This window comes from Dromiciops gliroides, chromosome 6 (assembly GCF_019393635.1).
Source record: "Dromiciops gliroides isolate mDroGli1 chromosome 6, mDroGli1.pri, whole genome shotgun sequence".
NCBI lineage: Eukaryota > Metazoa > Chordata > Mammalia > Microbiotheria > Microbiotheriidae > Dromiciops > Dromiciops gliroides.
This window is the reverse complement of record NC_057866.1, coordinates 51342480-51355024: the sequence shown is the minus strand read 5'-3', so window position 1 is coordinate 51355024 and position 12545 is coordinate 51342480. Positions and strand designations below refer to the sequence as shown.

Here is a 12545-nt window from a genome sequence, read left to right as displayed (position 1 = left end):
TTCCCATGAGTGAGAGGTGGTCATATTGTATCTTCCCCCTTCCTTCCCACCTTCCCTCTAGCCACCCTCTCTTAACCTCTCAACTCCAAGAACACACACAAACATTCTGACCCAGAGTTAAATGAAGCTGGCTATAGCCAGTGTGTAGGACCACTACGGAGAAGGGATGGGGAGAAAGAATGCCAATAGGAAGGTCAGAATGGGAAAGGGCTGCTCTGAGGATGAGGGGTCTGGGACAAATGGACAGTTTCTCCATTTGTTCTCCAAGCATGGTTGAGGTGAAGGGGGGGTCTGAATTCAGGAGAGAGGGTCTTTCTGAAATTTCGGTATAGTTTCTTGGTAGTAATAGCTTATGGCGATGAAACTAATGATCACAACCAGCAGGATGACAGAAAGTAAGAAGTATTCAATCCACTGTAGAAAGAAACACACACAATCAGAATGGAATTTTCACCTGGAAGCCTATAAAAGATTTATGGAACTAGGAAATCATCGAATGGTCCCATGTACAACATTACATCTACCCACTATCCCCCATAGTCAGGAAGGCTCATCCCTCACCATTGCCTCTTAGAATCCCTGGTTTCTGTCAAAGCCCAGCTCAAGTGCCAATCCCTACACGAGACCTTTCTTGATGGCCCCAGGTGCTAGTACCTCTCCCAAATTACTTCACTGTTTTGGAAATGTGTAATTTTTTTCTTCTCCCCAAAGAATGTAAACTGCTTGAAGGTAGAGATTGCTTTGTTCTTTATCACTATTCCTAATATCTACCACAGTGTCTGGTACCTAGTACAGGCTTGATATTTGTTTTATGAATGGAACTGCCATTAAAAGTCACTCAATTTAACTCCAATTCACAGTGAGGAAGCTGAGACCTAAAGAAAGAGACTTGACCAAGGCCCTCTGACTCCCAGTTCAGTGATTCCTGCCCCCCCACCTCTCTACCATGTTTCTTTTAACTTCTCCTTGTCCCATTATAACTGGTGTCTTTAATACCTCACTTTGATGATCCTATAATACTTATCCCTTTGTGTTCAATGACTTTCATCTAAATGACACACCAGCTACCCCATCACTATGGTTATATCCTGGCCCTTGTCAACATGTAGTACAATTCATTTGATGGTGTCGGCAGCTTCCAGAGATTCAATTATCATCTCAACAAAGATGATTCCTAGGTCTATATATTCAATCCTAGTCTCTCTCCTGAGCTAGTCCCACGTGAATTTTAGACATTTTGAACTATAGTACCCCAAAACACCTCAAACTCAAAATCATGAAATAGGTATTCTAAGGCAGCTAGGTGGCACAGTGGATAGAACACCGGCCCTGGAGTCAGGAGGATCTGAGTTCAAATCCAGCCTCAGACACTTAACACTTACTAGCTGGGTGACCCTGGGCAAGTCACTTAACTCCAATTGCCTCATGACAAAAAAAAAAAACAACAAAAAAAAGAAAAATTGTTATTCTATCTTTCTCCTAAACCCACACCATCTTCTGAGCTTCCCTGTACTGTTGAGGGCACTGCCACCTACCCAGTTACCCAGGTTCACAACCTTGATGTCATCTTTTACTCACTCACACCCCACCAATCCAATGCAATGCCAAATCATATTGTTTCTACCTTAACAATATAAACTTCTCTCTTTACATTAAAAATTCTTCCCAGTCTAGTCCTTCCCTACATTTGAAACCTTATGCTTTATTCCTCTGCACAAATTTAATGATCCAGCTAGCTATGTAATAGCCTATTTGCTGTTCCCCACATGACGCTCAGTGCCTTTGCACCTGATGTCCCCCGTGCATGGAATGCTTTTTCTCCTCACCTCCGCTTCTTAAGTATCCCTGGTTTCCTTCAAGGCAGCTCAAACCCCATCTTCCATAGGAAGCCTTCCCTAGTACTCTTATTGCTAGTGTCCTCCTCTCTGGGATGACTTTTGAACTACTCCGTGTGTGTGTGTGGGGGGGGCTGTGTAGGAACTTAGTTATTTACATATGTCATCTCTTCTAATAGAATTTGAGCTACTTGAGGCAGGGACTGCTTCCCCCCCCCCCTTCTTTGAACCTCTGGAAGGGCTTATCACAGTTCTTGACATACAAGTGATTAATAAATGCTTATTGACTGTCCTGTCCCTCTTCTGATTAGGATTCCCATTGCTGCCTGTCCAAGCACTGTAAACACAATGACTAACTGAACTTTCTGATAAACCCACCGTGTAAACTCTCTCCACTCCTTGTCCTTCCCTTCTATTGATTCCCTCAATAATCCTCTTTAATCTGTTATTCCACTTTTTTGCACTAGAGGGCAGAACTATGCAGACATTGTTTACTCCGACCTATGCTGCTCATCTTCAACTGAGTCCCTGGTATTATTTAGAGCTGGGGCTGGGAGAAGAAGAGGGTCCCAAATGGAAAGAAGATTATTTCCTCAGATGAGAACTGAAAGGCTTGACTAATCTGGGTTCAAGAAAAGGGTGGTGATGTCATGGTTATGCTGCTACTTTGACTTGAGTCTAAAGGAATGAATGGAGCTTGAAAGGGAAAATAATTTTCTTTTCCAGACACCATACATGGGCAACAAGGGAAAGTTTGGATTCCCCATGGATAAAAAGGTATGAGGACATGAGGGTCTGTCTTTTTCCTTTAGCACCCTGCCCCCATCCAGTTATAAGCACTTGTCTTCATATACCATGAGCCAACATCCATCCCTACTCTGAAACCATCTCTCCTTTAGACAGAAAGCATAGAAATGACTCCTCCAGCAGAGAAGTACCCCCAGATCTAGGACTAGTCTACTTTCTGTGTTTGGACTAGTGGATGTATACAGGATGAAGGCATCTGGGAGCATTCTAGCAAGGCCCTTCCTAGAACTGGTCTGCTTTGACTCCTGGTCCAGGGATACTCCAAGAAAGCAGCTTGCTTTTCATCTTAGTGAGGCCACCCCAGGATCCAGAGGCAAAAGCAAGGGGCCTCAGGACCTGCAGTAGGTGATGGCAGCATGAGGGAAACAAGTGTGACTGTGCCATGGCTTCACCAAAAACTCAGGTAGTGTCACAGACTTGTCTGGGAATGGACTCTGCTTGGCCTTTGGAAAGCCAGCCTAGGGCTAGCTTCCTTGAGAGAAGATGAAGAAGGGAGGCCATTGCAGAGTCACAGAATTTGAGAGGTGGAGGGGACCTCAGTAGCAATCTAGTCCAACCCATAGTGGCCACCTAGCATCAGCCAAAAGAAATAACCCCTGCTATGGTTACTGGTGATTATGGTGCAATTTCTTAGAACGTTTGGATCTCTCCCCTGCTGAGGGTGTGTTTGGTATGCAGGCCAAGGGCTGGGATTAGGGGCAGCAGGGACAAGGGGAAGGGCAAGGTCCTAGAGAATCTCTAAAAAGGTTATCCCTGGGGCTGGGGCACCTAGTCTTGCAAAGGGCAAAGGAGGGGTATATACCTTAGGCAGGATGGAGATGTAGGTCACAAAAGACAGGGTCAGAGAACCGCTGAAGACAGTAATCATAAACAAAGTCTGCATGGTAACCTTCAAGCCTTTTGGGGCCTAGGGCACGAAAAACATTTTAGTCCCCCCTGTCAAGATCCAGGTACTGGTAAATTTCCCCAAGATCTGAGTGTAAGCTTAATCACCCATTCTTTACCACCCATTTTTCCTTATCATCCTCCCTAATCCCAAATACTCCCCTTCCTCTCCCATCTCCAACCATTTCCCTTCCATAGTCTGTATAATCTTTGGTACTGAATCTCTGACCTCATAGTAGAAAAACTCTATGCAGGCAACAATGAGTAAATATTTTCCTATCTCCATCATAAGTAACTGTGGTAATTGCCACCAAATGGGAGTGGACTTGATTTCAAGCTGCTGTGTTTTCCAGGTTTCCAGTACTATGGTGTCCTGAGGAAGCAAGTGAAGGCTAGGGTCTACATGGTGGTAGAGGAGGAATAGTGTAGGGTATGTAGCCGAGGGATAGGGATAGGAGAATGGGTTCAGACATCTTGACTAGCCTTGCTTTGATAACTCACCTTCGTAAGAAAGACCAGGTAAGAGGTTCCAAAATTCATCAGTCCCAGGTTTAACATATATGTCCTCTTCTCAATATTACAAAGCAGAAATTCATTTCTGGTGAGAGTCAGTCAGTCAATTAAATGTCTACATTGTGTCAGGCTTTTTGTTAAGTGCTGGGGATACAAAGGAAGGTAAAAGACAGTCCCTGCTCTCAAGGAACTCATATTGTAATGGGGGAGACAACGTGCAAACAAGTATGCAAAAAGCAGGATAAACTGGAAGGGAAGGCATAAACAAGAAGGGGGATCAGAGAGAGCAGAGAAGTTTTGCTACTTATACTAAATGGTGGTGGGATGCAGGTTACCCATTACCCAAATTGACCATAGGGATGATAGGAGAGATAATAATTCACCCGTTTATCTTAAAGCTTAGCTGTGGAGAGATCCCATTGAATTTTTTGAGCGTGTAGTTGTTCATAGGCAAGGCAATAGAAGCATCTTTGTCCAGAATATTGAAAATCCTGTGGATAAGAACCAAGTCTGAATCTGAGAGCCAAAGGTATGCGCTGCAACTATCCCCAAACAATACCCTTGCTTCTGTAAGACCTTACTTCAGTTCTGCTGTCTACTAGTATCTCCCCCATGCTTCCACCAGGCCTTTTGGGTGCCATCACTTTCCCTCTGTCACCTAATACAGAATATCAGATTGGAGAGGTTTCCTGGTTTCTGACATCTAGAGGTCTCTGCGTCACATCCATTGTCCTACTATCTTGGCTGGGTATAATTTTGCCCAGGAGTATAGCCTCCAGTCACCTCGAAGCCCCAATTTATGGCACTAGATCTAGGTAGTCAGTGGGTAAAATCAGTGCTTTAGGTCAAAGTAAGGACAGACTTATGGCGGGTCAAGAAAATCCTGTCAGTCTTAGAGCATGTAACAAAGAAAACTGTTGGGTAGCCATGGTTCTCTGCTTGACTTGTGTAGTGGATACCATCAAATCTCCATAGTAGAGAAAGACAAAGAGAAAACATGCTTCATTTGCTCAGTGGGACTCTATCAGTTCAAATGAGGGTCTGAAGTGGGATTTAAGTTGGTCTCCTGCTGGCAAGTCCAGTGATTTTTACATGAACCACCACCACCACCACCAACAACAACAAAACCCTTTGCCATAAAAATCAACAGTGGAAGGGAAGAAAAAGACACAAACTTGGAAGAAGACAACAATGTGAAAATAACTACAACCAAAGCCTCAAAGAAAAAAGGTCAATTGGATCCCAGTCCAACAAGAATTCTTGAAGAGTTAAGGAAAGTTAAAAGTGGTGGAGGAAAAATTAAAAAAGAAATGAGAGTGATGAAAGAAAATTATGAAAAGAGAAGTGAATTTGTGAAGTATATAGTGAAAGCCACTGAAATTATTTGTGCTTAAAAAATTAAAACTTTTTATAGTATTTCATTATCAGGAAATACTGTTAAGGAAAAAAATAACAAAATTGCCACTGATGTCAGTGAAAAATTTAAATCAAAACGAAAATTATTTGACTTTTTTGCAATCAAATTATGGATATTAGAAAACAGTTCAAGTAGCCATATTTATTTGCTCATGTGATGAAAATCTTACTGTGAATGAAGAACTGCTTAATATTATTTTTCTTAATGACACTTCAACAGGTCAGGATATTTTAAAGGAAGTCTATGGACTTTTAGAAAAGTATAATCTGGGGGCAGCTAGGTGGCGCAGTAGATGGAGCACCGGCCCTGGAGTCAGGAGTACCTGAGTTCAAATTTGGCATCAGACACTTAACACTTACTAGCTGTGTGACCCTGGGCAAGTCACTTAACCCCAATTGCCTCACTAAAAAAAAATTTAAAAAAAGTAATAGAAAAGTATAATCTTCCATTATCAGAGCTAGTATGTGATTGCAGACAATGCGACAGTAATGACAGGCAAGACAAATTTGTAGCTAAATTATTGGCTAAGCAGAATGAAATTGCTCCTGATGGCAAGTTTCATTATGTTTACTGCATTATACATCAGGAAGTTTGTGCTAAAAAATAATGAAAATTGAACTTGTGCTGTTATTTGTTAAGAAAACAATGAATTTTATATATTCTTGAGGATTGAATCAATGACAGTTTTATTACTCTTGGAAAGTGAAAGTGAGCAGGAAGATTTACTTAATTATACAGAAATTGGCTGGCTTCCATGTCATGAGATTTAGAAGCAATTTTGGCAACTTTTTCCATGAAATAAAACATGACAGACATGACAGGCATCACCAAAACTATTTAACAAGAACTGGTTTCAGGATTTGGCTTTCATTGTAAATGTTACAGGGTATTTAAATGAGTTTAATTTAAAACTTCAGGGTTGAAATTGGCTTTTAACATTTATGTACAACTGCACTAAAGCATTTTAAGATAAACCTTAGTCTTTGGGAGAGGCAACTAAATATTGTGATTTGACTCTTTCCTACATGTAGAAATTATCAAGAGTCATTTAGGTTTTGAAATTTCAGCAAATGTGATCCAGAAATTACAATTAGAATTTGAAAGATGATTTGAAGGATTCAAATGTGTGAAAACAATTTCTTCTACTATTTAGAATTCCATATTCTTTTGATATTGAGAGATTGAAAAGTAACATTCAAATGGAACTTGTTCACTGTAGTATAGTGCTAAAATAAAAATATATTGAAGCAAGGGCTCTAGATTTTTATTTTTACTTGGCAAGAATTTTGTTCAAATGTGCATGTTTGCTACAAGAACTTTAGCAATGTTTGGTAGTGCATACATATGAGCATTTGTTTTCATTTCTAAAGACTATTAAAACGTCATATAGGATGAGATTAACAAAAGAGCATTTATCCTCCATCCTGAAAACTGCATTATCACAAAATTTATACCCAGTATTGATGAAAAATAATTTCTGGCAAAAGATGCCAAGTTTCTAGTAAACAATATTAATTTTAATTTTAATCTCCTTGTGCTGAATTGTTTTATAATGATTTTAAATCTGATATCAAAACAAAATTTTATGCATCTTTTCCCCCGATAACTAGTTCTTGTCTGATTTGTATGCATGCGTATAATATATGCACATATTGAAAAATAAATTGTCAAATTTCTGATATTTTTTTTGGTGAGGGAATTGGGGTTAAGTGACTTGCCCAGGGTCACACAGTTAGTAAGTGTCAAGTGGCTGAGGTCGGATTTGAACTCAGGTCCTCCTGAATCCAGGGCCAGTGCCTTATCCACTGCATACCTAGCTGCCCCTGATATTTTATTTTTAATAAATTATTTGTATAATTCTTATCTGATTTCCATGTGTTGATATATTAATAAAAATAAATATGTGGTTTTCTAGGTCAATATGTGGCCCACAGGGTTCCTTATGTATAGTTAGTGGCTCCTGTTATTTGGTTTTGACACCAGTACTGTAGGTTACTTGGATCTGTGGAGAATGGGGGAACCTGGTATGTTTTACATATGGTTGTTTTACACCTATCTATATCGATATATCTATGGGCCAAAAAATTATTCCTTTATTTTTGGTTTTTAATTTATAATTCCATAGTGTTATGTACAGTATACATAGGAATTGATTTTACATTATGTGTGAAAAATTGGATCTTGTAAATGGTAAAAAATCAAAAATAATTTTCAAAAAGTTATCAAAACATCGTGACTTTTGGCCCACCCTGTAGTCTTATATTATATGTTATGCTATTATATATTATATAGTTATATAAATATATTATAGATATGTATTTTTCTTTTGCTTCTATGGCTGTGTGAGTAAGGAATGATATATAATTTCCTGTACTTGTATGGATGATTGCATGATATAACCTTGAAACAGGCCACGTTTCCAAGTGGGTAGGGGCACCATGAGCCCTTAAAGTCCAAATGGGTAAGTCCCCTCTTATCATGCCCATAGACTAATGAGACAAGTGCAGCCACCCACAAAAGATGTAAAAAAGCGGCATAGAGGTCACTAGCTCCCTGAATGGCCAAAGACAGACTAGTATCCATAATCTATGATGAGGTATTCTAGGTTTGGTATCAAGAGCTGGGAAGCCTGTGCTAATCCCCCTAGTAGCTAGGGTTCTTTCCCTTCTCAATGTTGTACATACACATTTAGCCCTTAAGTAACAGTGTCTTTGCATCTTCAATGTCAAACACAGTGCCATGTACATAGCAAGGACTTAATCAATGTTTGTTGGTTAGATTAGATTTGTTTTTTTGTTTCCCACCAGATTACAAACTCCATGAGGTCAGATATTGTATCTTGTTTCAGCTTTATATCCTCAAGACCTACTACAATGTCAGCCCAAGCTATGATCTTCTCAGTGAGGGCCCTTAGCCCTTGTGCAGATCAAAACCTTACCCATGCATTTGTATCCCATTTGATTCTTTTCCAAGTCTTTATATAAATCCTCCATGGCAGAGACATCTGATCTGCCTTTCCTTGGGTTCTCTGAAAATTTCATGGATATTAGCAATTTGGGATCATTGCTCTATGACCTCCATTGCTGGTCTTCACCCGTGCAGCTAATCCCCCTTTGATGCCACTTTTCACATTCTCTCCTCGTTGGGCACATCTTTGCATTGCATAGGTGCTTAGTGTGTTGATTTGAATTACAGCCTGTGGTACCAGGACACTTGGGTGCCATCTCACCTCGAAGCTAAATGTGTTCACAAGTGTATCTGCACCTTGGTCACATGGTCACATGGCACAGGAGTATCCTTAGAGACATCAAAAGCTTGGGCAAATACAGTGAAAAGCAAGGATGAAGCTGGAAGCCTATAAACAAGCCACTGCTACTGCCACTGCCACTGCCAAGCTTCCTATCTTGGGGGCAGCACGAGGCTGTCCAATGTAGGACAGTGGAAAAGCAAAATAGAAATTGGCAGTTCACCAAGCTCTCTTCCTCTCCCTGATATATAAGCATGATGTGGCAAGGTGTGCCATATCTTTCTTCCAGAGCCATTCCTGCAGTATTATTGTCTGCTAGTCCCACAGTGATGGCCAGGTAAATTGATCCTTGCTAACCAGCTTTGGGAAGCAGATAGTGAGAACACCATTTGCTACTATTTTTCCTTCCTTGTTATTTACATACCAGTTTACTTAATAAGCTTTCTTTTGTATTACTCTAATGTCATGAATTTAAATCTGGCTGGCAAAGGGAGGAGTTAGAGAGAAAAGTTGGAGCTTGAGTGGAGATTGTTGAATAAACAGTGAACCCTAATACAGAAAAAAAAAAACCCAGAACAAAAATGTTGTCCTAGGAATGCATTGGTTCTGAGGAGGAATAGAAGGGAGTTTAAGAGGAAGAAGACAACAAGGTAGTGTATGCTAGTTCTCATAATTCATGCACCCGAGAAGAATATACAAACATGAAGGAAGGGCTAGGGAGAGGAGGAACAAGATGAACCTCAATCTTATCTGAAAAGACAAAGGAAGATTGAACACACACACACACACACACACACACACACATATACACACAAACACAAAGGTTAGTGTAGAAACACATCAAATTCAACAGGGAAACAAATAACGATTGGGGCAGAGGATGTACCAGGATTTAGTGAAGGAACTTTCATAGCCCTGGGCTTGATATGTTATATCTCAGTGAGCACAGATGGAGACTGCCATGACCTGCCGGCCCTGCTAGAGATTGCCAATCTCTCTCACAAAGGACTAGATTAAATTTTCCTGTATGTATGTTTGGCAAAGAAGGAAATATATTTTAAATAAAGTTCTACTCTTTTGATAGAAAAGCTTTAAAAATGAGTTAGTGGGAACTATGCGCAAAGCCTTATAAAACTGTGCATATCCTTGGATCCAGCAATGCTACTCCTAAATCTGTATCCCAAAGAGATCAAGAAAAGGGAAAAGGATCTAATTGTACACAAATATTTATAGCCGCTCTTTTCTGTGGTGGCTACAAATTGGAAATTGAGGAGACTCCCATCAATTGGGGAATGACTGAACCAGCTGTGGTATATGATTGGTAGATGTTATAGAATATTATTGTGTTATATTATACTAAAAGAAATGACAAGTAGGTCGATTTCAAGAAAACCTGGAAAGACACGTGAAGTGATACAAAATGAAGGGAGCAGAACCAGAAGAACATTGTATACAGTAACAGCAATATTGTTCTATGAACAACGGTGAATGACTTAGCTATTCTCAGCAATGCAATGATCCAATACAATCCCAAAGGTCTCATGATGAAAATGCTAGCCACCTCCAGAGAAAGAACTGATGGAGTCTGAATAAAGACTGAAGCGTACTATTTTTCACTTTCTTTTCCTTTTTAGTTTTACACAATTGAACATATATAACCTATATCAGATTGCTTACTGTTTTGGGGGGAAGGGTAGAAGGAGGGATAGAATTTGGAACTCAAAACTTTTTAAAAAGGATGTTAGAATGTTTTTTTACATGTCATTGGGGAAAATAAAATATCATTTTAAAACATGGATTAAGGGTGATTAGAAAAATTAAATTGCTGTCAACAGCCCTTGGTCTTACTTTGGGGCAATTTCCTCTCTGATGGATAACACAGAAGTCATCCATTTTAGTTACATCTCTGAGAATATAGGATCCTACTTTATTCATTGATTGCCTATTAAAAATGGATTCCTAAGGTTAAAGCCCTAGCTTAAAGGCTCAGATTTAACAAGGTATTTCCCCATGTATGTCAAAACCATTCTAGATTCCTAGAAATATGTAACAAAAGAGATGACTTTCTTTGATGACCTTATCATGATTAATGTCAAGATAAGTATGAAGCAGAGAGAGGTGTTATTGTCAATGTTATTTGCCATTGTCATACAGGAGATCCCATGCAGAACCCAAACCAAAGAGAGGTCCTCTAGATACTTCTGTTTGCAGATGACACGATTCTAATTGCCACATGTCTCAGAACATTGTAGAGCCACCTGAATGAAATTCATAAGCACTCAAAATCGTTTGGTCTAAGCACACAGTAAAAATTAAGTAGATAAAGTATAACTGTTGACAAGACATCCCAATAGGAGGTTGGGATGGAAAATCCATTGAGCTGGTCTCTCAATCTAGTCTATATCTTGAATATATGGACATTATAGTTAGTATATCTTGAAAAGACAAAGAGATGGATAATGAACTATGCCAGGAATAGAATGGGTGGGCAACATTGCTTATAGGAAATTATATAGTGCCTTTGATGACACTCTTCCTCCCCCCCCCCAAGCTAGGAAACAAACCACCATCTTTTTCATATTGATATTCCTCCAGGGTTGCTAGATATTATCACAAAGTTATGGAATATCATATTCTTTGAAGAATAAAGTTGAGGACCTCCCAACGGACGATGAAGAGATGCATGGTAGGTATGAATAGGATGCATCACTAATGAGTAATGATGGTATCCACAATATATATGATAAAAAATGAAGGTGGGCCAGTCATGTGATGAGAGCAAAGGAAAACTGGTGGCCAGTGCAATGCTCCACTGGCCTCTATGTAACTTTGAAAAAATCTAGAGGAAGACCCCTAGAAGGTTGAGTGACATAGCTTCTGAATGCCAATCTGACCTTTGAAATCTCAGAAAGGTCACCTCATGCTTTCTCCTCAGGGTGGAGCTGCCCTGGTTCTCACAATGTCTTTCTTAGTAGGGTGGTAGTGCTCTGATTCTCCCATTGGTCAATGGGGCTGCCCACAGGGAGTTGTGAAACAGACAGGCAGATGAACAGTTATTGACAAATACACTAGGTCTACAGGTGGGAAAACATAAATATTTTCCCTAAGCCTGCTGGGTGTGGACAGGGCCTCAGGACATGCTGTCTTTCACTGTTCCCAAAGCATCCCTTTCTTTAGTTGAGAACTGAATCATATATACCTCACATATGCAAATCCATTCTCTGGTTTGTCAAATGTCTCCTTGATCTAAGGCAAAGAGAGGGAGAGAAATCATCACATGACAGCCCTAATTCTTTCTTCCCTTCATAACCCTTGTTAACTCTTGTCTCTCCACTTCTCTCACCCTCCTTCCCCCCAGAGCCACCCTTGCTCTTCCCATCTAGTGTCTACTCCAAACTCTCACCGGCTTGACTGAGTAAAGCTTCATGTTTTCAGTCAGAACCAACACATATGTCGTCTTCTCCTCCAGGAGAATCTCTTCTTCTTTAGTGATTGTATGGGAAAATAGATATAAATGCAAATACTGATGGTCATCGTCCAAGCTGATTTTGTCATAGTCACCTGCCTTTTAGAAGAAAGCCTGGGTCAATCTATGTACCTCAAATGACTAAAATAACCTCATGTTTGAAGATTGCTGTGACTGTCCAGTTTTTTTTAGGGGGGGGGGCGGGCAAAGAGAGTTAAGTGACTTGCCCAGGGTCACACAGCTAGTAAGTGTCTGAGGACGGATTTGAACTCAGGTCCTCCTGAATCCAGGGCCGGTGCTTTACCCACTGCACCACCTAGCTGCCCCCTGACTGTCCAGTTATTTTTTGAACTGTCCAGTTATTAATGATGGGTA

The 12545-nt window shown here is 40.1% G+C and overlaps 1 protein-coding gene across 1 annotated transcript in view; it reads right to left on the bottom strand.

Annotated features, from left to right (window-relative positions):
* Positions 1-297: 297 nt before the first annotated feature.
* Positions 298-12545, bottom strand: part of LOC122731980 (solute carrier family 15 member 2-like) — a 49330-nt gene continuing 37082 nt past the window's right edge. The window contains exons 19-25 of the mRNA XM_043972207.1: positions 12108-12269; positions 11904-11950; positions 4424-4531; positions 4029-4125; positions 3757-3900; positions 3445-3549; positions 298-414 (exon numbers count right to left, since the gene is read on the bottom strand). Coding sequence (XP_043828142.1) covers positions 298-414; positions 3445-3549; positions 3757-3900; positions 4029-4125; positions 4424-4531; positions 11904-11950; positions 12108-12269 — 780 coding nt within the window. The remainder of the gene's footprint in view (positions 415-3444; positions 3550-3756; positions 3901-4028; positions 4126-4423; positions 4532-11903; positions 11951-12107; positions 12270-12545) is intronic.